The 26,619-nt window shown below is 36.0% G+C and overlaps 1 protein-coding gene across 1 annotated transcript; it reads right to left on the minus strand.

The window, feature by feature from the left end:
• LOC146742707 (uncharacterized) lies at positions 1-25,871 on the minus strand. Its single transcript, XM_085500851.1, has 2 exons — positions 25,796-25,871; positions 1-869 (listed from the first exon to the last, which is right to left on the minus strand). Exon 2 carries the CDS (start codon positions 864-866, stop codon positions 240-242), a length of 627 nt encoding a protein of 208 aa, XP_085356977.1. The 5' UTR covers positions 867-869; positions 25,796-25,871; the 3' UTR covers positions 1-239.
• Positions 25,872-26,619: the final 748 nt, after the last annotated feature.

Genomic DNA, 26,619 nt, shown 5'->3' on the forward strand with positions numbered 1-26,619 from the left:
CAGATTATCTTTATTTCAATTTATATACACATGAACAAAATAATTGATTGCAATTGAATATAAGGAGTACATGTTCATTTCAACTGAAAACACCTATTCTGTGTTTTACTATTGACCCTGATATAGTTGGTCTATGGTATTATGAATACATTTTTCCATAACATCAAACATAATGTCGGTAAATGAGTTTAGTTAATTATTTCATTTGTCAAATTATTAATGGTGAATGTTACAAAATGTTACTCTTCCAAATCAATGTTCATGGTCGCATTAAAAGTTTCATTTCCTTCATAGTGAATTGTGAAACCTGTTTCCTGGGTGACTCCATTCCATTTTATACATTTTTTTCCCGTTGGCCCTTCAATGGAAGGTACATCAGTGATATGATCAAAGCAAATACCAAACCTGGTACGACCAATATACGGAGATTCGGCACGTAGAGAGAAGTAGCTCAATGGTCCAGGCTTATTTGGTAAATACATGATGTTATTTTCGCCCATAGCCATTTCTATTGTTCTTCTGTCTTCTTCATCTTTAATCATTGGAAGGTTGGCTCTTCTGATGCATGGTATGATCTTTGCTTCGAATACCATTGTCGAATGAGCACCACGCATGAAACCGTCTGACTCGCAGCGTATGGTTCCCTTGGTGTACGGTTTCAGTTCTACCCATCCATTCAATGCAGAGAAGCCAGCGATGTCAATCGAACTGTGGCGTCCAATTACATAACTCGTGTTGTTGTTGATTGTAATGTAGACACTTCGTGATGAGGTAGGTTGTTGGTCTGTTCCCATCAATGTTCCGGCATTGTTTCCAACAGCTATGCCAGACTTTATTCCAGTAATAGCCTCGCTGATTCTCGCCATTCTCTATTAGAATCAAAATTAATATCTATGAACATGTTGGAATTTGGGAAAAATAATAATAATTCTGGTCATTATGTTTGTCCCTTCTTTAGTCGACATATTGTCTATACAAAAGAACGCACATACCACTTCATTTTTTCAGACAAATTCAATTTTTAACAAATTGTACGTTTAGTTGTGTTCCACAACAATTATGGATTTTGTAATGGTTATAGTTATTAAACAAAGAGAATTTTTGATTTTATGATTAGCAGTTATTAAGCATCAGCACACGACCTGTCGAAAGCCTGACGAAAAAGGATGAATGGACTTTGTACAGTTTAGTGTGTTTTTATTGTTGTTATCATAGTCAACCAAACCATGAACACGAAGCCAGCAAATCTTTTCATCATCATAGACTAATGAAAAGGTGGATTCCAGTGTTGTACTTAACTCCAAACCTTTTTCTCATGCAATACAAATTTTATCATTGAATATTTGCTGGCTAATATTTGCCAGATTAATATAATCATTCGTTTTTAACATGTTTTGCACATCTTGTAACAGCACAAATGTACTAAATAAGGTAGATGAATGGCTGATATGATAAGAGTTTGTAATACATTAATAGATAACTAGTGGGTTGTATATATGCCTATTAATTTGAATTTGCATGACAACAATACAATACAAGCAGCCTCTCGCCTGTTAGCAATGCACATTTCAACTAAGAACTGAAGATATCATTAGAAAATGAACAATATGTATAGTATCAAAGCAATCGGACTAGCTGTTTTCTAACAAGTAGAAAATAGCACTTTTCACCGAAAATAAAAAAATATTCATCAAAATTATAGAGTTGAAGATATCATCACGAAATGAACAAATCTGAGAGAGGTCCACATGTAATACCTATATATGCAATATCAAAGCAATCGGACTTGCGGTTTTTAACAAGAAGTAGAAAATATCACTTTTTACCAAAATTTGAGATTTTGACATAAAATGAACAAATCTGAGAAAGAACCATCCAAGGTACTTGCATATCAAATTTGAAAACATTCTGACTTGCGGTTTTGAAGAAGAAGTTGAAATTGTAAAGTTGACGATGACGGACGACGGACAATCGGTATTATGAAAAGCTCCGCTATGTCAACTTTGTCAACAGCGGAGCTAAAAAGGGCGTGGTCGAACATAAGTATAAATAGCATCCAACTGACCATTACTGTTTTATATATAGCTGTGAAAACATCTTCCAGTTATACAGAAATCTTGCAAATGATCTGACTTGATGAAAATTATGTTGATTTACCAAAATAAACACTTGTGAATTGGCGTAAAAAAATACAACAGCCTTGTCAAGGAGTCAATACAACTAAATTCTAAAAGGTGGTGCATACAAATACAAATTATAGTATTCTGCCTAGGAGATTTTTTTCAAATGGTGACACAATTACTCTGATTATTAATAGACAGAGTTGCATCTTGCATGCCCCATGAGTCAATTCTAGGGGCTTTGTTATTCATATTGTATATCCTTAATCTTCGCTGATGTCACTAAACTCTACCAAAGCGTATGTCATCAGACATATTTTAAAACTTTTTGCCATGTAGAAAACTACTAAACCGTTTTCGTGAGTGACACAATCCAAAATTGTATAATCAATGTTATATTCATTGATTACCTTGCCCGTACCATCAAAGATGGAAGGGAAAGGTATATTAAGGGAAAAATTTTGTCCGGCGTTGTCGTCATTGTCGTTGTTGTTGTTGTCTTCGTCGTTGTTAATAATTGTTATTGTGTGCATAATAACTTTACTAATTCTATTCCAAACTTTATCAAACTTGGTCACCTTATTCATCAGTATAAAGTCTTCCCTGAGTTTGAACAACAGATGTCCTGTATGAAAATATCATGCAAAAATTGAGAAAATCTGATAAAATATTTTGACTGTTTCTACTTGACTGATCACTGGTGATACACATCAAAGGTCACTGATCTCAGTGGAAATATGCATTGTTGTATGTGTTCAATGAAACAAATGATTTATCTTGTAATAATATCCTTCGTAATGTATCTCAGAATCCCATACTGGGTTTCAAAACCAACTCATGGAGAGATTGCACAGTCTGATACACATTTGCAAACCTACCAATAAAATCTTTACAGAAAACAAGATGTCAGAATATCACTATAAGCACTCCTATGAACTGGGTGCCTAACTTTGATCAAGATCTGAAGCTAATAGAAAATCTGTTTAGTTCAAAGTTATCAAATCAAAAACAATACATAAAAAATACATTAAAAGCAAAACATTTCATCCACATTTTAAAAAGAAAATTATTCTAAAATATATGTATTCTGTATTTGACAAATAGTTCATTCGACAAATGAAAACTCACAGGAATATGTTTCAGCTATTAGAACAGAATGATAAGAGTTTTTATAATACTAGTTTAAAAACGCACTTCAAAGATTGCAGTGTTTGAAGATGTGGATTCTCAGGAGGCGCCAGTACTGTTGACTTCTTAGTGAAACATACACTATCTAACTTGATAGAGGTCAAAAACCAAGTCTGTCAACCTCATTGACAGGCGTAGTTTGTAAAGGACCGATGAACAGTGGTCAACCTACTACAAATATCTTTTTCATGAAAAGCAACCTTTGCATCTTTTTTTGTACACATGGATACATGTGATATATCGTTTTTTACTTATCCACAGGTCAGCACTGTCGTTACTGACAAAACAAACTGGTCACTAATGGGTTTTTTTCATTAGCAGCAATGTTTGTCTCTTTATTAGAAAGATAAATGGATGGGGCAGAATCTTTTTACTGACCCAATGGCCAGAAGTGTTTTCACCGACGGACTTACTGGTCATTTATCATTTTCTAGCTGCAGGTGTGTCAAGCATAGCAATTTTACCGTGAAAGACACTGGCGACGACTAAGTTGACTTCTTCTTTTCTAACATCCTGCTTTATCAGCTGTACCTGGGATTTTCCATCAATAAGGGAAAAAAACATTTTGCTCCAACTATCTGACTTATAACTAAGGAATATTCAGGTGTCTAATTGACCCCCTTCCTATAAAAAAGGCATATCCACAAATACTGTATTCTACTTTAAGTCTGCCATTAGTCGTATACCATCATTAATGACACACGTATCAGTAAACTGTTTAGGTTTTACTAACCTAGTTTTTATAATCAATCCACTACCAGAGGCGGTGTCACGAAAATTTGCATTGGGGGGCGAGGTATGCTCATCAATCTCGCGGCGGAGGCGTGACCTTACTAGGGGGGCCGGGGCATGTTCCCCCTTAAAATAAATTGAAATGCTATTCCCTGATTTTGAAGGGCATCTTTTGCTGACAGAAAGACTTTCAGCTTGATTTTCGAGGGGTGACGCACACAACTTTTTTTTCGAGGGGACGATTGCCCCCTGTGACCCCTATCTGCCGTCACCACTGACTACACTCATATTCACGCAGGCTATCAACTCTGTGCCCAGTTGTGTTTTATACTTCTTTGAAATGGTAGATTTATCCACCCATCTGGTAATATAATTATTACACACGATTAACTGCGAATGGGGTTTCGCACTATTATGTTTTGCATTATGTAGTAATTTCAAACGGTAACTCTCCTCAGCAAGAGTGTATGCATTCATTAAAGTAGTATTTATCATACCCCATTCCAGATCCAGGTTACAACATAGTGTGTTATACTAAAATGAAAGTGCACGACTAGGAAGATAGAATCACAAGCATATCATATCATATAAATTGATAATTATGACAGAGTGGTACTCCAAAATTCCAAACATGGGTACAATATTGTAACAACAGCAACAAAACGAAAATTAGTGAATTACCAGATAAAAGCGATATATCAGTGTTGAGACAGATGTTTCTGAACGCTCTATGGATAGCTTACGAGTATGACACCGTTTTGGGTTCAACCAGCAGTATTGTCTGTGAACAGTGACTTACGAGAACTGAATTTTATGTTGGCGTCGTATGGATGCTTATGACATTGTTTGATTTGATTACAGACATTAAATCGAAATTAGGACTGAAAAACAATGTAACAACTCGTTTTTGCCAAAAAGAAAAAACAATCACCTAGTACAAGGGACGTAGAATTTCAATAAATATTAGTTCAACAAACGCGCAACATTCTCCATGGTTGGTAATAAAAAAATGAGTCCAACAAAGCGACAATCAGGGAATTGTGGGATAGCTGACAAAATAACTATTCGGGACACACAGTGACATCATTTTTGGTCCAATCGGTTAAGTTTTTTGAATCAGGTTAAAAATGAAACAAAATTTGTATGCAAACTAACAGCATTCATCCACTAAAAAACAGCAGACAAGATGTTAAATCGGCGGGCCAGCCAGTAGGCTGGTTGGCTCTCCGCTCAAAAAACAAATAACGTTTTTTTCCCAATTAGTGACAGTATGAACTGCCTGCCAAGTATGAACAAAATCGGCCTATCAAAAAAATCACAAAAAAGTTAAAAAGCCATTGCCTGGTAAAGATACCCTAACTTGAGGTCAAATTCCTCGGTAATGAAAAAAAAGCAAGCAGCCTCTCGGCTGAGATAGCTCCACTGTTAGCAATGCACATTTCAATTAAAGAATTGAAAATATCATCATGAAATGAACAAATCTGAAAGGTTTATCTGAGGTACCTACATGTATAACATCAAAGCAATCGATTTTCGGTTTTTAACAATTGTAGTTTTCAAGAAGAAGTCGAGTAAGTAAAAAGTTGACACAGACGACAGACAATGGCAACCATTCACTCATATGATAAGCTACGCTCGACAAACACCACCGGAGCTAATTTAAAAAACAGTTACTCTGTGTCTACACCCAAGCTGAGTAGAATGAGATATGTCCGACGTATTTAATCCTAAATTTGTAGGAGGAGATACATTTGGCGTGAAGTTATTTCAAAAATCAGTTTTTGACTGTTACAATAGCAACGGTGAGCATGATTTTTTTTCTCAAATTTTATCCACTAATTAGAGTGAAGGTGTGACCTTTCTGACAAGTTTGGGCGAAATCAGCCAAGCCAAAAAATCACAGAACGATCAATACCTGAAGACCCTGTAAATCACACACACAGACAAGCCAGTAGACTGGTTGGCGGTCCGATCCACTCAAAAAACAAGCAACATGTATTCGGCTGTTGCCATGGTAGAACATGAACATGAAGCTAACGTCGGTTTATAACTAAAACCGAGCCCCGTATACGAAGTTCGCAAAAAAACATTCATTTTTTAGAAGTCACTTTGTTTTTAATTGCTAGGACGTATTCTGTTGTTAAATTTATTATTTCTAACCGTTTTGCAACAGTATTTTCTAGATTGAAGGCACCATTTACAGTTCATTCAAAGTTGCGTTGGGATTACGTTGGTACAGTGTAACAATATCGGCGCCGGTGATCTCTTACCAGTGTGCAACGTAGCCAAAATAAAAAGCATGATTTTTTGAGCACTGCTATTACAAGACTGATAGAAGGTAATAAGAAAGTTTGTATGCAAACTAACAGCAGTCATCCACTGAAAAACCAGCAGACAAGATGTTAGATGGGTAGGTAAGCCAGTAGGCTCAAAAAACAAATGTTTTTTTCCTATATGACGGTATGACCTGCCTGCCAAGTATGATAAGAATCGGACAAGTCAAAACAAATCACAGAAGAGTTAAAAATCCATTGCTGGTGAAGTTACCCAAACTATGAGGTCAAATTCCCCGGTAATGGAAATAGGCAAAAAAATTTTTCCCACACTCCACCTGAATAGAATGAGCTATGCCGGGAGGGGTGTACTCACATTGAAGTGCTATATGTATATGTGCCACCAAAAGGGATCTCAAATTCACCGCTCCTGTCTGAAAAGGAGTATGATATTTTATCCTGTCTGTCTGAAAAGGGGTACCTTTTTTCATTATTGCTGTCGAAAAAGGGGCCCATATATTCCAAAAACTGTCTCTAGAGCTTGAGTGATCCAATAATCAGGAAAATGAAGCTCATTTTTTCTTTCTGTAATTTCATTTCAATCGTCAAAGTCCATCCCTGGGAGTCCAACTGCTTTTCCCTTGGTACCATTTTTGCTTACTGTCTGGAAAGGGGTGTCAAATATCCACAGTTTGTCTGAAATGAGGTAGGCAATTTAAGTTTATTTCTGTCTGATAAGGGGTAGGGGTTTCAAACCATCAGCTACACACCCCTGTCAGTATTTTTTGCAAGCACCCCCCCGGGGGGAGCTATGTCCGTACTTTTTAATCCTAGAATTGGCTGTCTGTAGCTAGTTGTTCGTCGGTAAGAAAGGAACGAGACACAGTCTTCCAGACTACAGCATCATGAGCTTTCCGTGATATTCATAGATCCATGGCTGGTTAAAACGTCATTCTTCAAAAGTCATAATGGTCAAAAATGACAATAGAACAATTTGGTAACTCTTTAAAAGAAAATTGGTGCGGTATTTGCATTATCCTTCGCCTATATGCAAGCTTCAATTTGAGGTAAAGTTTGTTATGGTAGCATAATTTTTAAAGAAATCACAATTCAATTTTCAAACCTGTGTTCCCCTGTTACAGTTAACAGTAGAACACATATACAAAACACAAGTTACTCCACACCATGTTAATATACACATACTCTGGGTGTTTATTAAGTCATTGTATGTTCTGTAAAAAAATGAACGTACTTACCTGAACTAGTCTGATGCAAGGAACTAAACAATGTGTTGTTCAACTGAACGACAAATAGGGTCTGCTGTTATTTTATAGTAACTATTAGCTAAACCATAAATAAAGTCTATTTACTATAGAAGAACATAGCATAACTATCACAACCTTGCCAATTGATAGTTGAGGTATTAACTAGAGAATTAAATTCAGGAGGGATATAAACTATCAACATCATTACAAAAATATATTGCAAAGAGCAAGTTAGATGATCATTCAGTAAACACTAGCTTGACAAAGCAACCAGTTGGTAGGTAAAGGTAACTCCTCATAGAACTATTGCAAATAAGCATTTACCGAGGCAGACAAATAAAAGTCTATTTCATCCGATTTTACTTGTGCAAACCTTGGGATGACAGATGGGTGAAAAGATTTGATTTTTGCTATTAAGTTTTAACGTTTATATGCAACTTATATTCCCTTTAAAAGATGTAGAAAATGCAGACTCTACAATGAATATATTACAAACAATGTATGTGCTTAGGAAATAGTGAAACAATTTAGCCAATGTTTATTTGTACAAATATAAAAGACAAACCACTTGATTTGACAAACCACTTGTTTACTCTTTGTGTCATTCACTGTCCATATCACTGATTCTGATAATTTCTTTTTTTTGGACCAAATACTTATTTTTTGGTACATTAATAATAGTGTAAACAGCCACGCGATATAAGCCTTATATGCTTGATCTTTAAAATATCTTGTAATAATAAGTGCTTGCATAGTAACAAAAACATTCTAGTGGATAAACAAACAATCTTAGTTTTGTTTATGCCACTGTCAACTTTGTCTAGCAGAGCTTGTCATAATAGTTCGCATCATTTTTTTACATTTTTGATTGGTTTGATATTTGGTATTTATGTACCTTGGGTGGACCTCTCTTTTATATTTGTTCATTTTCATTTTTGATAAATATTTTTTGGTTGATGTCTATGTCTATGAAACACAAAAGAATGTAGAATCCCATCACACTAACTCTTAGTTATAGATCGAATTGGTAATGGTGAGTGAATACATGAAACAGACAATAATATGCTTTTTACTGTCAAGCTAATTTATTTGGGGTAATAAACTAGACTTGTTCCATTTCCGAAATATGTGAAAATTAACCCAACATTAGAAACACTATGCGCCTATTCTATTTGTGGGTCAAGTTACTAACCAGTTTCTTGACACAAACCCCTCAACCAACGATATACTCAGTTGTGATACAGAAAGTTATTCCTCAGTGTAGTTTTTATACTGAATTCGGTTTCGATATGCTAGTCAAAATTATAAATATAAGCAGAGGGTGTGGTGTGCTTATTTGCGAGATAGAAGTCCTTAGGAAATTCAGCAGGATCTAACGCTTAGTGCATGCTTTGGACGGTTTTGCTCACCTTGGTGGCTACCCATACCCATAGAACGACCATAATAGGTTACACTTCTAATACTCAAGCCTCGATCATCATTTAACATAGTTATCTAAATTTTTATGTTGACCCTTATACTGACTGCAATTATGATTATAAGGCTATTGTACATGGCTGACCAATGCATGTTGTTGCATTTTGATTTCACTTGAAGCATTCAGACCTTTGCCAATATAGCCTGGCTTATCATATTAAATGAACTGTTGCTTAAAATTCAGGGCCAGTCATGTAATTGCTTGCAAAGTAACCACTAATGCTTGGTTGAATGTGACTGGAGTAGTGACTGGTAACAAGGATAGGATTCCAAGCGCATACTAGACATTGTTAGTCATTCAGGTTTTCTATTTTTGATATCACATGCAAATATTTGTGTCTTTGTCTTTGGTATGCATTTGATTTCTAAGACTGCTTGAATTAATCTGTATGCTACCTGGCACAACGAATTACAACTACAGGTAGAAATTGATATAGCAAATGGCTGATAATTGTCAAACTTGAATAGCTCAGAGGCATTGGCAAGACGAGACTTGTCACTGGTTGATCCATGACACTGCAAATTACACATGATTTTGTACTATTGGACATATAATTGGCATTTTAACATCTTGTCTGATGGCTTTTTTTAAAACTTTTCAGTGGATGAATTCTGCAAGTTTGTGCATGAAGTTTGTTTTATTTAGTTTTTAACCTGTTTAAATCAACTCAACTGATTGGACCACAATTCCCGAGTTTCCCTTTGTTTGTTGTGTTGTGTTGTGTTGTTTGTGATTACCACCCATGAAGAATGTTGCGTGTTTGTGTAGAAAATTTATTGATATTCTACTTCACTTGTGCCAGGTTATTCTTTCTCTTTTGGCAAATAGCATTGAAACAGCCATGCTGTTAAATAAATGCTTTGTCGTCCAGTCCTAATTCGATCATGCGATATTATAAACACTGATACAACACCAACATACAAGTCATCTTGGCAGTTTGAGTATTACTCAGCAAGATTTAGTTGTTATTATATATATATTACGTGACCCTGCGCGAATTACCACCCACAACAAGACATGTAATAAACATAAAGTTATTCAGACACAGTAAATACCTTAACAAGGTCAATAATGTCCCTGTCCCCGTATTTAATATACTGATTCTAATCAAAATATTCTGGCTGAGTCCCAAATAGTGTTACACTCATAACAAAATACATAAACGACAATAAAATGTAATTGCTGACTTGGGAGATGTGATGTATTACATTGTGATATTCACAACAGTAGTGTCATGTACAATATTATTTCACTGTAGTGCATCAATTGTGCTTTGCTATGGCGTATCCATATTTGGTTTACCACCGATTAATAATGCTGTATGTTTGTATAGGTGTTGAAGAAGTATTTATTGATAGTATATATTTTATCATGAGCAGGTGATTGTTTATGTTTTGGTAAATGATATAGTAACAGTTCAAACTAAACGAGTAAACAGCGATGTGTCGCCAACGACCACGTCAGTCCTCGTAATTCATGTAAGTCAACACCTTTCAATGAACCCCTATTAAGTTGTCTGCAAAATAACTAGCTGATACTTAAGCATTACAAGGTGACTTCTATGCTATCTACTGTAAACGTAAATTAACAACAAATAAAATATTATGAATTAATTAAAAAGTTATGAACAGCATCACAGAGGTCAAAGTTGGCATTGTATCCAGTCATTGAGATAATTCACAAATTTGCACTTGGCTCATACATGATGAATGAATTTCAGATTAGTGACGTTACTAGTTCTGTTCGTGGTAATGTTTCAGATTCGTGAGAAGTAGTACTGTTAGTAGTAATGTGTGCTGCTGATACAAAATATGCCTGGAAGCTTCAAAATGTACGGAGCTTATACAATGGTTGATCTGACAAGTTTGGCTGTCTGGATCACGATGAGGGTTGTTGGATTTTGGGTCATATGATTGTTTGATCTTGGTCATGAATATTCAAGTAGATCATTATGCACATATAGGGTTTACTAGTCACATTTCACTCTGTAAATTCCATGAGAACAATGACTACAAATTATACTGCATTCACACATTGCGTAATGAACGGCCTTTGACTTTCATCTCCTGTGTATGAAAATATGGGCATGGTTGTCTACCTTATTACGAATTTCGTACAGAATTGTTGAAGCTAGAGCTCACTATAAAATATTAAAAATTTAAGTCAGAAAAAGCCTTTGTGATTCAGAATATAAAGTCATCCCCACAATAATTGTTGTTACAATTAGGGTTGTATTACAAAGTGGGTTGATTGTTATTACCAAACGCTTCAGCGTGGTAAATAAATTTCAGTGAAAATGCCATTTCCCCTATACTCTATTGAGACTTGACACAGCATAGTGAAAATTAGGTCCACACGTAATGCCTGAAAACCTTTCAGTGAAAATAAATTTAGTGAAATTCTATGTGACTTCATGAGAGTTGGAAATGAACAAATTATATGACACCCACCCCTACCCCTCCATATATAGTGCATACACCCCCCAAAACATCTTTTCACCACCAGTGTATTCTACGTGACTTCAGGAGAAACTGAAATAAACAAATTATATGACAACGAACGTAATTATAATTTCAGCCTCTAGTTCAGCATTGATTATATAAACTCCCTCATGACGTCTTATGCCAAGTTATTCATTGCCTACACCAGTGACTTCAAAATCTATGTTTCAATCCCAGGAATTTCACTTGCTATTAATTGCATGGGAGTGCCAGTCTTTTATTTTCTATTGTAATTTTCTATTGTAATTTTTTGCGATTACTTGGAACATAAAGCTGTAACCACAGTCCGTCTAGGTGCTGTAACTAAATCCTGGTATAAGCACCAGTTAGGTGACAGGCTTGAACTATGCATGTGAAGCCAGCCGAGAGGTATATCCAATCCTATAGATTTCTCATTGTTTGGTAACTATTTGCTGCAAATGCAAATATAAAGATATTACCCACACAGCATTTATAATACGGTTGATATAGATGAGATAAATGTATAAAGTATAAAGTAAAGTATCCGCCAACAAAAACATAGGAAACTGAAATTGTAACACAACTTGAAAACAATTGTATCGTACTAAACAACTGCTCGCTGCCACTGAACACTATCAGTTGAATCTTTTTTTTGTATTTTAATATATTGTTATTGGGTACATATCTGTGGATAAAAAAGTTATGCTTACATTCCTGTATAACACAAAGTTTTTTTGTGACATTTCACAAAGCTTCAGAAAAAGAATGATTTTTTGCTCACACTTTTGGTTCACATGGACGGATTTTTTCACTAAATTCACAATATATTACTACTTATCTATCTTTGTACAGTTCTATTTTTTCTGGTGGAACTAGTTCTAGTTCATACAATTTGCCCTTTTATTCCATATATGGTATTAAAGAGGAGGTGCTGTATCATTTTATTGTTGTGGTTTGCTATCCAATTTTCACACTGATAGACTCTTTTCATGTACGTTAAAATGCCCTTGAAATTGGGTTTTGTGTCATCCATTTTACAGTGGTAAATATGTTTCCTAACTATCAGGCTAATAACATTTATTGTCAGCGATTCCCTTGGATCCGATATTATCAAGCACATTCTACTGGGTGGTGATTTTTGTTTTAATATTTTTCCTAAAAAGTAGCTTAACTAATTTATACATTGTACTCCATTCTATTGTTTCAGCACCTCTTTAAGTTTCTTTTGACTCACTGGAGGGATGAATCTTTTAGTAGGGAAGTTAATATATATTAATAATTAATATATATATATATATATATATATATATATATATATATATATATATATATATATATATATATATATATATATATATGTATATATATATATATATATATAAATTCATTTTTATATAGGGTTTTGCAATCACACCTATGTCAGTGTTTTTGTGCTTTATATATCCAGGGATGGCAGTAACAAGACAAATTCATTTTAGTTTATGTAATAGAGGCAATTCATTATGGGCTATTGTTTCCCATGGTATAAGACCATTCTCGTTAAACAAGTCTGAAACTCTTTTAATTACATTTTCAGCCAATTCTCTATATAAAAAAGGTTTCCCTGCTATTTTTATATTTTTGTTATTCCAAATTACTTAGTTTGTTTTTCTGTAACTCATCTTATTTTCAGCTTCCCAAATTTCAAGACATTCTCTCAGGAAGTCGGTACAGCGAATTGGTAAAAGTTTTGTTTACAAGAAGTCGATTGATGGCATCAGTAAAATGCATTGTTGATGGTGAATTTTGCTATTTTTTCTTAGTTTGTACATTTGATTTTGATGTTAATTGCTCAATGTTCCAGATGAATGTTCATGGTCGCGTTATGAGTTTTATTTCCTTGGTAAAAAAATTGAAACCTGTTTCTTCTGAGCTTCCATTCCAGTTTACACTCATTCTTCCGGTTGGCCCAGGAAAGCAATTTACATCATTGCTTTGACCAAAGCAAATACCAAACTTGGTACTTCCAACAATATAGGGAGATATGGCTCGTAGAGAGAAGTAGTTAGCTGGTCCTAGACTTGGGCAACAACATCACGTTATTGTTGCCCATATCGATTGCTGCTGTATTTCTGTCTTGTTCAGACATCGCTGGAAGTTCGGCTCTTGTGATGCACGGTATAATACTTGCTTCGAATACCATTCTCGACTCAGAACCGCCCATGAAGCTGTGGGACTGGCAATCTGATTACAATCTGATGTAGTGTACAAGCTTTAATTATTTTGGCTATAAACTTATTTTAATTTTAATTTTTATTACTTTTGTTATTAATGCCCTTTTATTTCATTATTTTACTTTGATTTTGATTTTGTGATTTTTAAAAAAAACGAAGAGAGAAATCTAGGTCAGGGGAAACTCCATGACCTCATAGATTTTCTTCACGTCACGTACACGTGACCAAGGTCAAAGGGGTAACCCCATCTTGCCTTATGATCACTTCTGGTTTTCTCTGTATACAAGGAATTTATAAGCCAATCGCTACGGGAAAGTGGGGTGGTCGGGAGGGACCAGTAGTCTATGGTGGGTATGAACTATGTAAAAAGGCGGGTGGAAAACCCCCTGCCTAAATTCACTATGTTCAATTACCCACCATGGACTCTGATCAATGAAATGACTATTTTGAACTGTAGGCAGAGTCAGACGCCTAAATTTGGTGGGTTTCCGAGCAAAAAACAAACAATATAAGGTGTCCCTGCCCGGGACAATATTCCCTAGTTAAGACCAGTGACAAACGGTGTCTTACCTTGCCAGTGTCTTCCCCATAACAAAAGCAAATGCTGATATGATGACAGGGTTGGTATGCCCGAACGTTAGACCCAAACCCATATTCTGGGGTAGCTAGCATTCCAAAAAAAGAAAAGAAAAGCCGAAACAGTTCTGCATGAGGGCATATGCCGAAAATAATACCTGGGAACTTCCAACGAGCGCTGACGGGAGTCACCTCTCTGCAAAAAACCTGCTGCCAAGACTGTTTCATCGCCTATGCGCAGGGATCCAGGCTGGGTCAGTAACCATAGCTTGATACTCTGGGTCGACAATGTTGGCCAGACAGGGTATGACTGGGGATCGTGTTCTGGGATTTGGTTCTGGGTGAGAAATCCGATTTGTGACTTTAGCACAGCTTGATTGTCCATAAAGGCGGCACAACCGTCCAAGAAGGACAAGGCCTCTAGCGATGCCTACTTGACGTCTACCCAAGGCGAGAGCTAGTAGGGAGACCACGTCAAATATTTTAGTGGTGCTGATCCCAGAGGCTCAAAGGGTGGTCTGCTTAAAGCAGACAATACAACCGACACGTCCCAATTGGGCGGTTCCCTCGTTCTGGGTCTATGCCTCTAATTATGGAATACAGTAAACAGTCTCCTAATAATAGGACAATCGGCTAGCCTTGTCCCCAAAGAATTCTCGATGGTGGGTGACTAGGCAAACCTATAGACAATGATTACTGCATAGGAAAAGCTCAACTCATCAAACGAATGGACAAAAAAACACCAGCCACTTTGAGTCATAGGCTGCATTGGTGGAATCCCTATTCGCCCTGACCAGGACATTGGCAGCCCGCTAAAATAAACCTTCCGTCTGTGCAGTCTACTGAGAGCCTCCATGCGTGTAGGTGGTACACTGCTGGGCTCATTGGCAGATCCGGTATGTCCATAAGCACCACTGGTGTTTTGACTAACATGACTAACGTAGCATTTTCAAGTTTATAGCACTCTCCATCCAGGTCAGCATTATTCTCAGCAACGAAACCAGATAGCACCAAACCAGTACAACAGGTAAAATGACAAGGAAGTATACAAATCAGATCGGCAAATATGTAGAGTCAGTGTTGTGTCTGTTTGGATAAACTAGTTTGTGGCCCTGGATTAGTTTCAATATCTCTAATAAGGACAAGATTACTTCTCATACGACAATGATACAAATAAAGTGCAAAAATCCAGAAAAATATTATCAAGTTTTTATTATCATGCATTAATATTAACAAATCGTGTGAAATTTTATGTACAGAGAAACACATATTTATGTTTTGGTTGACAGAACTTCTCAAAGTAAAAAAAAAGAGGACCTGCAAAACTTTATACAATTGTCAGACACGCAGTGAATAGTACCGGTATGTTTTTGTAATACATGCAGTTCCAGTGGCTTTGCTTTCTGAGAAAAAAATCTGGTTCTGCACCTGAAAAAAAAAAAACATTTAGCCCAAAGTAAGCAGAGGTTGTAGCATATGTGCTCCCATTGGCTGTTAGATTTAATTACAAAAGATATTTGAGTCTTTTTAGTACGAAAAAATATTACTTAATAAATTTATACCAGCCAGAAAGAAATTGCAGTTCACACTGTACTATTTTAAAAATGTTCTACCAAAGTCTAGGATGAACTAATTCAACAGTCTGTTTCCACTCTACAAAGTTGTCAAATTAATATTTACGGGATTCTGCAAAAATAAAATATTAAGAATGTGCAAAAAGCCAGAGTACTTATGTTTTCAATGTCATTAAAATCTGACCAGGGATTTGCCGAAAATTGAGCTGAACCAAATGGATGCCAAGCTATCAAAAGAAATAAAAAAAAACTATTGAGAAAAATACAAAAAAATACATTTAATATAAAAGCAGATAGAAGTGCATAAAAAACTAATCAGCAGAGGTAGTGATCATGTAGGCATGGAGGTAAAAAAGAAGGAGCACTGACGCCTATTGTTTCCTTTGTGTACTATGATAGTTGGTGTTTGATTGCGCTGTCCGTTTTCCTGTTATCTGCTTAATCCCTTAATGGGGATTACGCGGTTCGGAGTCTTTCGACAAACTTCGGCAATGTGCAGAACCAGAGAAACAAAGATGGCGTCGGGCGTAACACGAGCTCAGCCTCCTATCGAAGTTTAGCGTCCTACCATCGCACCAATAGTCGTGATTTTGGACAACCGCTCACCGTCGCTCGCCAGATTTGACAATGGTTTTCAAAAGCCGAGGATGCAAAGATTCTATAAAAAGTTAAATATTTTTGCGGAATTCTGTAGATCATATAAAAAAACTTGTTTCAAAAGCTGACTCGTCAGAGAGCATAAAATATAGTCAATCTTTAACTACAAGCGGGATTCAATATCCAAGTGTCTAGTTTCCGGTTTGTAGTGTGAATGGTGACCTCTTGTTTTCAACAAAAGCCACTGCGCATGGGTAACGACCTCATTTATGGTCTGCGCAACTGATTTAATATTTCATCGAAAAATTGTTTCTGTGTAATCTGAATATTACGGTCAGTACACTAGTTTATACAAACGCCAACTATCATTGAGTTCAAAGGAACAGGAGCACAAAGGAATAAGGAGCTTAACTTAGCAATAAACAATTGAATTTAATAAGCTTATTTTCCGTCAGTGCTCCTTCTTTTTTACCTCCATGATGTAGGTAACCTAAGTGTATATCAAATTTCCTTTGAACTGGATTGCATTGTCTCAGATTGGCTGCTAATTTGCATATTAATTTGCATACTAATTAACATATTGTAGTTGTATTAAAATAATATACAAAATAATATCCGGAGTTTTTAAAAAAAATTATGACTATTAAGTCAACATCATTAAAATTGAGGATTACGTGAATTTGACCCCCTCCCTAAAATTGTTTCACATATCCCTTAAAAACATGGCCGCCGTTAAATTCATCTCAATCGAGGTCCGTAATTTATTTTCTTGCTCATAATGGAGATAAATTATGGTAGCTAAACATTGAAATTGCCACCCTGACTTCAGTACCGAAATAAATAGCTGATTGGGAAAATGTGTCTCTGTTGACAGAGGTTCGATTTACCAATAAACTTCAACACCGCATGGAGGTCCCGGTCACGAGTGTAGTAACGCACTTGGGTATCATATTTACTTCAAAGGTAATTTATAAGTGATGATAGATTCATTGATATTGAATTACAGTACTTTTCAATTTCATCATTGCTTTCAAGCAGTCACGGTTGGCCGAACTTGACTTGTGTTTTCTCGATAATTCTAGTCTAATATGTCGTCACGAAACCAAGTTTCAATCTGCTAGCAGTTTCCAATGAACACCGAAAATAGCAATCGTACATAACAGAACCACGATCAGCGTGTTCTAAACTTTTACGTTATTATTCCAGTATTTTATATGCCAAACGTTATTCCCAAGCCTCCTAAATGACGAGATAAACTTTCGATTTACACGTTTCATAACCAGTTCTTGAACTAATAGCAGGACTGTTTTTCTGGCAAAGTGTGACACTGTGCGATCGCTAGTTTCTCACTAAAGTCAGGACACAAAAGGATAAATCAAAGTTCATAATAAATACCATAAGCACAGTTTCTTACCTTTGAGATAGAATTTAATCTATGTAAGCCTTGTGCAAAGAAAGATACAGTCCCGGAATACAATATACTCAGACGAAATCGACGGCGATTTCCTCAGCGGTTAGACTGGCGCATGCGCAATACGGTATGCCTGTTCTCTTGCGAGATGTCGTTAAAACTCGGATTTTTCCGGCAAATTTCGGCACTTGTACTAGTAAAATGTTGAAAATTACAGAAAAACACAATGAAACTTTGGCGAATCAAAAAATACTTGGCGTGCATATGTATGGCATTGAGAATTACATTTGGACCAACTTGGAAAAAAATTGGACAGAGCATATCAAAGTTATAAGAGGTAAAAGACGGACGCACGAACGGACGGACGGACGGAACCCAATCTATAAGCCTTTGGCAGACTTCGTCTGTGAAGGCTAATAATGTTCATTAAATGTTACAAAAATTACTCTCTGAATAAACCTCTAAATTATTACATATCTAAAAAAGAGTATAGCACACAGTAGTACAGGTACGACAATAGCCAAACTGCATTACACTCACAACGAAGGTTCCCGCGAAAGAGGTCGGCACAAAGCCAACAAAAGTAATTGACACCACCAACAGTGAGGGCGCAATACAGCTCTAACCAATTATGTGTATGCGTCAATGCACACAGACTATGGGAATACAAGCTGGTGTGACCAGGAGCCCAAGTGCAGCGTAAACATGGGTTACACCCTCCCCCTTCAAACCTCAGGTCGTCCCTGACCGAGTAGGCCCCTCACACAGTCACAACCATCGGACTTCGGGTATCGTCCTTCAGACTTCGGGTATCGTCCTTCAGAATTCGGGTATTATCCTTCAGACTTCGGGTATTATCCTTCAGACTTCGGCTATCGTCCTTCACTGCCCAACCCCGAAAGTGGAACACATACATACACAGACACACACCATACCAGCTGCCTAAACACCCATGCGAACAACCAAAAAACAAGACAGACAAACCATGAACAGTTACAACAGAAAGAAACTAACAGCCGGAGACACACGTTCTCCCGAAATCAATGAAACATGAGATTCCTCGCTATCAGGAACTGTAGAGAGCTTCTTCACCTTGTCACAGCTCCTCTTTCTCGCAACAAAACCAGCACGGTGTGCAGCTTTACCGCTGGGACACGATGCCAGGGTCCTCTTCAGGTCCGCTATATCCGCAAATCATTTCCTTAACCAGCGACATCTCTTTCTCCATACTCTGCTGCTGCAATGCCATATTGACATATTTATCGAGCAGGACTGTAGGATTCGACTCATTACCATCCAGCAAAGCTCTATGTGACAGATCACAACCATACCTCAATGGTGGTCTGCATTGGCGTGAAGATCTTCTGACATTCAGGGTCTCTGTCACATTACCAGACACACAAGCTCCAGCATCACTGGCCTCAGATTCCTCTCGCTGTTCAGTGGGCATCTCAGGACTGCGCTGGGGCTCACTTTCAGGAATTGTAGGCTGCTCACCATGTCTGTTCACCACCAACAACTTCCGATCCAACAGGCTCTGCATCCTGGTGGACTGATTCAAGCGCCACAGGGCTGGTCATCACTGGCTCCACAACCACAGGCTCAACACGGGATCTCTGTGGTACTGGATGTTCAATCCAATACACAAATCGCTCATCAGAACTCTCTTTTTCAGACTCAGATTCCGAACTGCTCGGCATGCACCTAGCTCTAGTTCTCATCCCTGACCGTCACCGAGCTTTCCTTGCTTTCTCCCTCATTGGTCTATCAGGATAAGGTACAGTAAATGTGTTTAAATTCCTCTTACCGACTCCAACAGAATATCCCTGGTTGGAAAATTGCCAGGGGGAGGCGAATTGCACGTCCAGCCCTGGTTGGTCGGCCCTCATTTGTTTCAATCGTGAAACTACATACATTTCTAGTCAATTTCAAGTTTGAATGAATTCAGCCTTTGTACACCTGGGAGATGGTGTATAGTGTGTGTATAGGTAGTCGTGAACAGGTACTGGATTTAATCTAGATCAATGAGGTCGTACCCTACTTCAATTGACCTATCACCTAGGTATTATTGTACTTCAATTGACCTGCATGTAAAGTGTCATTGTACGAACATTGTCCTGCAAGTGCTATTATCGCCTGCAAGGTTATCACCTGGTTATCAGAAAACGTACTCTACATTACCCCAATCAAAACAGATACCTCTACCTACTTTTTGTGAAACAATCATTGGGGGGGTGTTCTATTTGCCATGCAACCGAAATTATATTGTAGTTTAACATCATATTCAATCCAACATAGACTATATACTGGTTCTTGCTTATTCTGATTGCTAAGCTCCCGCTGAACTGGAAGTGAAATAATGTATGACTCTTTCAATCATACAAAGATACAAATGTATCATGTCAAGTTGCCTACGTGTTGAGTGTAACTACCTGAAATGACTGTAGATTATCATCTGGTTGGGTTTGTTAAATATTATCCATGATTTCCCCAATTATTGTCACTTGCGAGCATTAAGGTAAAATAAAATGCCTATTAACACTGATTAATGCCAATTTAATTAGTTTGGCACTCAGACAAAGGGACAAAAAGTTCATTCTATTAAGCACAGCTACTCTCTTCCAGAGTTCATCAGCTTGGTCATTGAACAGCGTGTCTCATATATCAGTTGTTTTGTTCCTGTGGATTGTTATGGTCAATTTTTGTCATTTAATTTTGTCTTCTTGAACTAAATTTCTCTTATATAACTTAAGCTTAAAGACCTACAGTTGAATATGTTAATTCCATATCACTTCCCCTTCCCGCCCTCTATTGGTCAGAAAGTGTCAAACAGACATTGTAAGAGATAATACCAAGTAAAACCTAGATCCTTATTGCATTATGCATAGCTCAGTGTATACAAGTCTACTTAGGAAGTACTTACCGGTATTATTAATACACTACTGCAATTATTCCTTGCGACTGAAAAATATGCATATTGGGCCTTACATGTTGTTAAGTCACAGGGTGTATGATGTTATTTCTACTTTGTTGCTTTTTTTATTTAATTAAAGTTGAATCAAAATACAATGTTGAATTGCAATTTAATTAGAAGTATAAATAATAAATGTTGTGTTTTAAAAATACAACTATATAAGAAAATAGGCCAATTACCCAACTGTTTTGCCAAAAAAATTACATTTCATTTGAGAGTAGAAATAAAGTGTTATTTAAGTATATGAAAGTCTTGTTTTGTGTGTGTCTTCAGGCATATTAGTAACATGCACAGATTCCCACTGAAACCTTATCAGGTCTACGTATTGTCACAATGCATGATTGAAATCTAATATTGTTGAACATACACCCATAAATAATCACAGATGAACTATACTGCAATGACTTCCATTGTGACTGCCTTGCATACAGCAATCAAATACAAATCTTTTCATATGCAAATACTGCACTCGCAAATATATGGAAATCAGTTGGGAAACAACAGACAGGACTCATAACTCTAAAAACTAGCAAGACCAAACCAAGATGCTGTCAATTTGTAACTCTTTTGGTCATTTGGACGTAAATTAATACCATAAAAAAGTATGATTGGTTTAGTTTACCAATTCTCACATGTACATCTTCGAAAGTTCAGCCCCCACTTAATATTACAAACATTGTATTTATATATATATATATATATTCGTTTAATTCGTTTAAAAGATTCCTCTCATTAGTAAATAGCGCCCTCACGCCACAATATTTAGAATGAGTGGTTGGTCAAAAGTTTGATGAGTCAGGTGCATCTATTGGCTAAGCTTGTTGTACATAGATGCAAATGAGTATAGGAACCATTAATGCTGTAGGGTGTACTGGGAGGGGTGGAGGATTTCATGTTTGTAATGACTGGTTGTAATGTGGTATCTCGTTGTTTTCAAGATGCAGCCTGATATTTGTTGCTTTCTTGGTTGTTTAATTGTGGCTAAAATTTGTGTGGTGGGTGGGAGATGTGTTTATTGTTTGTTGAATCATTGTTTAGACACCCTGCAGCTTGAAATGGTATGGCCAAATCCAAATTCGATATGGTGGTGTTGAATATCTGTGCGATATGGCAGTGTCGTCTAAAAACCATGCATTTAAATGATTTCTGTTTATTTATTTACTGTTGTAGATCCTGAGAACTAGCCATTGAATATGATGTCGGGAATAAATGGTTTTCTGAACAAGCTTTATTAACTATTGCTGGCAATATTCCAGTATGAATTGGGAGCAAACTGTGACACCAAATCTAGTCGTTGTATTGTTATGCCTCTAAAATATTTTTTTTTAAATAAAATAAATTAAATAGAAATATATTATGTGTATTTTTGTATGTGGAAACATGGCTTGCCCACTAATAAATATAAAGAAGTGTGGTCTGCAGTTCTTTTTTTTAATTTTTTTATTTGGGAAAAAAACTTTAGTGTAAACAATAAAACACTCACTGTGCAAGGCTAGTTCACCAACATGTCTATTCTCTTGCTTGAGTGTGAAAGTACATGGTTTAGTGACTACCTCTTATATTTTTAAATTTTAGAATTTTTTTTTATTTGGGAAGGTTCTTCTATAAAAATAGAACAGATGTAATGAATTAATTTTAATATTTTATTTTAATTTCAGAAGTAAAGCAAATTCAATATCTGAGACGTATATCGTACATGTATTCACTACGCCTAGGCTACAAAATCTATATGAACAAGTTATAAGTCATGCCACAGTATGTTTACAGGTGAGTGAATTGTATACCATCTCTAATTATAGCATAACTAGATACTCACTGCTTGTAATTGTAATGAATTAATTTTAATATTTTATTTTAATTTCAGAAGTAAAGCAAATTCAATATCTGAGACGTATATCGTACACATATTCACTACGCCTAGGCTACCAAATCTATAGGAACAAGTTATAAGTCATGCCATAGTATGTTTACAGGTGAGTGAATTGTATACCGTCTCTAATTATAGCATAAGTAGATACTCACTGCTGGTAATATTAATGAATTAATTTTAATAATTTAATTTAATTTCAGAACTAAAGCTGAATCACTATCTGTGAAATCAAATTTTAAAAGATTTCAACGGTGGCTAGTCTGACCCCCCCTAGGGCTAAAAGTTATATGTCATGCCATAGTATGTTTACAGGTGAGTGAATTGTATACATTCTCTAATTATAGCATAACTAGATACTCACTGCTGGTAATATTTGTAATGAATTAATTTTAATATTTTATTTTAATTTCAGAAGTATAGCAAATTCAATATCTGAGACGTATATTGTACATGTATTCACTACGCCTAGGCTACCAAATCTATAGGAACAAGTTATAAGTCATGCCATAGTATGTTTACAGGTGAGTGAATTGTATACCTTCTCTAATTATAGCATAACTAGATACTCACTGCTTGTAATTGTAATGAATTAATTTTAATATTTTATTTTAATTTCAGAAGTAAAGCAAATTCAATATCTGAGACGTATATCGTACACATATTCACTACGCCTAGGCTACCGAATCTATAGGAACAAGTTATAAGTCATGCCATAGTATGTTTACAGGTGAGTGAATTGTATACCGTCTCTAATTATAGCATAAGTAGATACTCACTGCTGGTAATATTAATGAATTAATTTTAATAATTTAATTTAATTTCAGAACTAAAGCTGAATCACTATCTGTGAAATCAAATTTTAAAAGATTTCAACGGTGGCTAGTCTGACCCCCCCTAGGGCTAAAAGTTATATGTCATGCCATAGTATGTTTACAGGTGAGTGAATTGTATACATTCTCTAATTATAGCATAACTAGATACTCACTGCTGGTAATATTTGTAATGAATTAATTTTAATATTTTATTTTAATTTCAGAAGTATAGCAAATTCAATATCTGAGACGTATATTGTACATGTATTCACTACGCCTAGGCTACCAAATCTATAGGAACAAGTTATAAGTCATGCCATAGTATGTTTACAGGTGAGTGAATTGTATACCTTCTCTAATTATAGCATAACTAGATACTCACTGCTGGTAATATTGTAATGAATTAATTTTAATATTTTATTTTAATTTCAGAAGTAAAGCAAATTCAATATCTGAGACGTATATCATACACGTATTCACTACGCCTAGGCTACCAAATCTATAGGAACAAGTTATAAGTCATGCCACAGTATGTTTACAGGTGAGTGAATTGTATACCATCTCTAATTATAGCATAAGTAGATACTCACTGCTGGTAATATTAATGAATTAATTTTAATAATTTAATTTAATTTCAGAACTAAAGCTGAATCACTATCTGTGAAATCAAATTTTAAAAGATTTCAACGGTGGCTAGTCTGACCCCCCCCCCTAGGGCTAAAAGTTATATGTCATGCCATAGTATGTTTACAGGTGAGTGAATTGTATACCTTCTCTAATTATAGCATAACTAGATACTCACTGCTGGTAATATTAGATCTGTTTAATTCGTTTAAAAGATTCCTCTCATTAGTAAATAGCGCCCTCACGCCACAATATTTAGAATGAGTGGTTGGTCAAAAGTTTGATGAGTCAGGTGCATCTATTGGCTAAGCTTGTTGTACATAGATGCAATGTATTTTGTAGTTGCATTAGTAAAGTTAACTTGCGAGTTTTAGGCTCAGTCGGCGCTATTGGTTGAGAACGGTTAAGTACAATGAATTACATTTATGTTGGCGTTTATTGGTTTTAATAACATCGTGTGATTTTATCATTGAATGAAAAACAAAGCATTTGTGTTACATTACAAATCGCCGAAAAAAATCAGGTGGCACACGTGGTACAATAATACAATATCAATCATTCCTAATTTTTCCTTCTAAACAAACACTCAAAATTTGTTGTATGTTAACCTCAAACAGCGAGACCAAGACCTTCTTCAGAAATTTCTGAACACATGGTATTTATTACCATATTTACTTTGAAGAAATCGTTGTTTTGTTTTCAGCTTAAAAATATAACATCATTTTGTTTTTTACCAACAGAGTCAACCGAGACAGACAACAAACACCTGGCACCTCTGTAATTATAGTATCAATCAAACTCTGTCTATGTTCGTGCACAATAACGCAACATTCTTCATGGTGGGATTCCCAATAAATAACTAAAGTGAAATATGAATACTGATTCTCTCTTTTAACTGAGGGCATCATTGCTATGTATATATTTATATGGTATTATCTATATTTGTATTATTAGCAAAACTGTTGTATATCTATAAACAAAATTATATCGTTTCGTTTTAATGCTTCAATATACTAGATGCGCAATACTATTCTATGTGTACATGTACGAACTTGTTTACGCAGGATTTTCGCGCTTAGATGTTACTATTGATAACAGTTGACATAGAGGGTGGTGATTTATTTTTCTTTGTTTCACTCAAATTTCACTCAATTCTCGTGGATTGACAACCAATTTTATTTAATATAGAATTCATATTTTAGAATATTGTTCATATAATCGTCTGACTCTGTGGTTTCACAAAAAAGTGCCTTTCATTATAGCACTAATTCTGTTTCGGCCCCGTGGAGCAATAAACAATTGCGCTTGTATTATGCCGTTGGCTGACGTGCGATAATCTTTACTGAACTTCCGCTCACCCGCACCCCAGCCCTACATGACCATAGCCAGTTGGCAAAACGAAAGTTCAGTGCTACTGCAGAGAAACGTACGTGCATGGGATGCAAAATACTGAGATTTGTTTACATTGTTAATTTAAGAAAACCTTCAAAAGAAAGGTCCGTCAAAGACTGCTGGATTGCTTCAGCAGTTTTTGTCAAAACCCTTATACAATCTTACTTTTAGTAACTATTCTGAACAGTCAACGTAAAATACCACTATACGCCAATATCCCAATAAACAAACTCACCGTTTAGTTGACCTCTGTGAAAACTCGCTAAGCGATAGTTATGGCGTGTTTCTCTAACAACAGGAGCTGCTATAATGAGCATCGTGTAATACAATGTGGACGTCAGAATCATAAACCACTTATTGACTGATATGAATTTGTAATAAGTAACTAAGCTGGCCTCGTTCCATTCATAGTTATGTGCAATGCAGTTACACCACCATCGATGAAATCATGGCTTTGAATTGCGTAATGTAATAACATATTCTTGCTTGTTTGCGGTTTATTTTAAAAATTGTACTTTCTAACGAAATAATTGATGCCAAGATAGATGGATTTCGAGAAATCCGGCTCAGAAAGCTCCGTAAATAGATGCACGTGTTTTCATGGTCTACCTGCTTGGTTCCTTAACATTTTTTTTTGCTTGCTTAGCTCTCTCAGTAGGGCGACCACTTCATAGAATATATGATGTGAGAGACACGTTTCGATACCTGTGTTTTGCCATTAGAAAACAAGGTATGAAGAGGTTGGAGAGGGCGGTGTTCCTCAATGGATTGCTTATACTGTTTTATACATTCATATACGACGTGGAAAACTATGATTAGTCGCATAAGATGAATGAAAGTTTTAGTTTTTGTGTTGGATCGTGGCACGATTTATCGACATCTCTGTGGTGTAGTTTCTTTCGTTTCAAACGGTGGCTGAAATTTGGGATATTGTGGTTTCATATTCCCCAAATATTGAACATTGTGTGCTTAAGAATTTGGCCTGCAGTCTCCAGTGAGCCGATGCTTTCCAAGTACCATTTTCTTAAGTATAAAAATGCTACTTCAATCTATTGAGTA

Source organism: Saccoglossus kowalevskii, chromosome 6 (genome assembly GCF_978046115.1).
Source record: "Saccoglossus kowalevskii chromosome 6, keSacKowa6.1, whole genome shotgun sequence".
NCBI lineage: Eukaryota > Metazoa > Hemichordata > Enteropneusta > Harrimaniidae > Saccoglossus > Saccoglossus kowalevskii.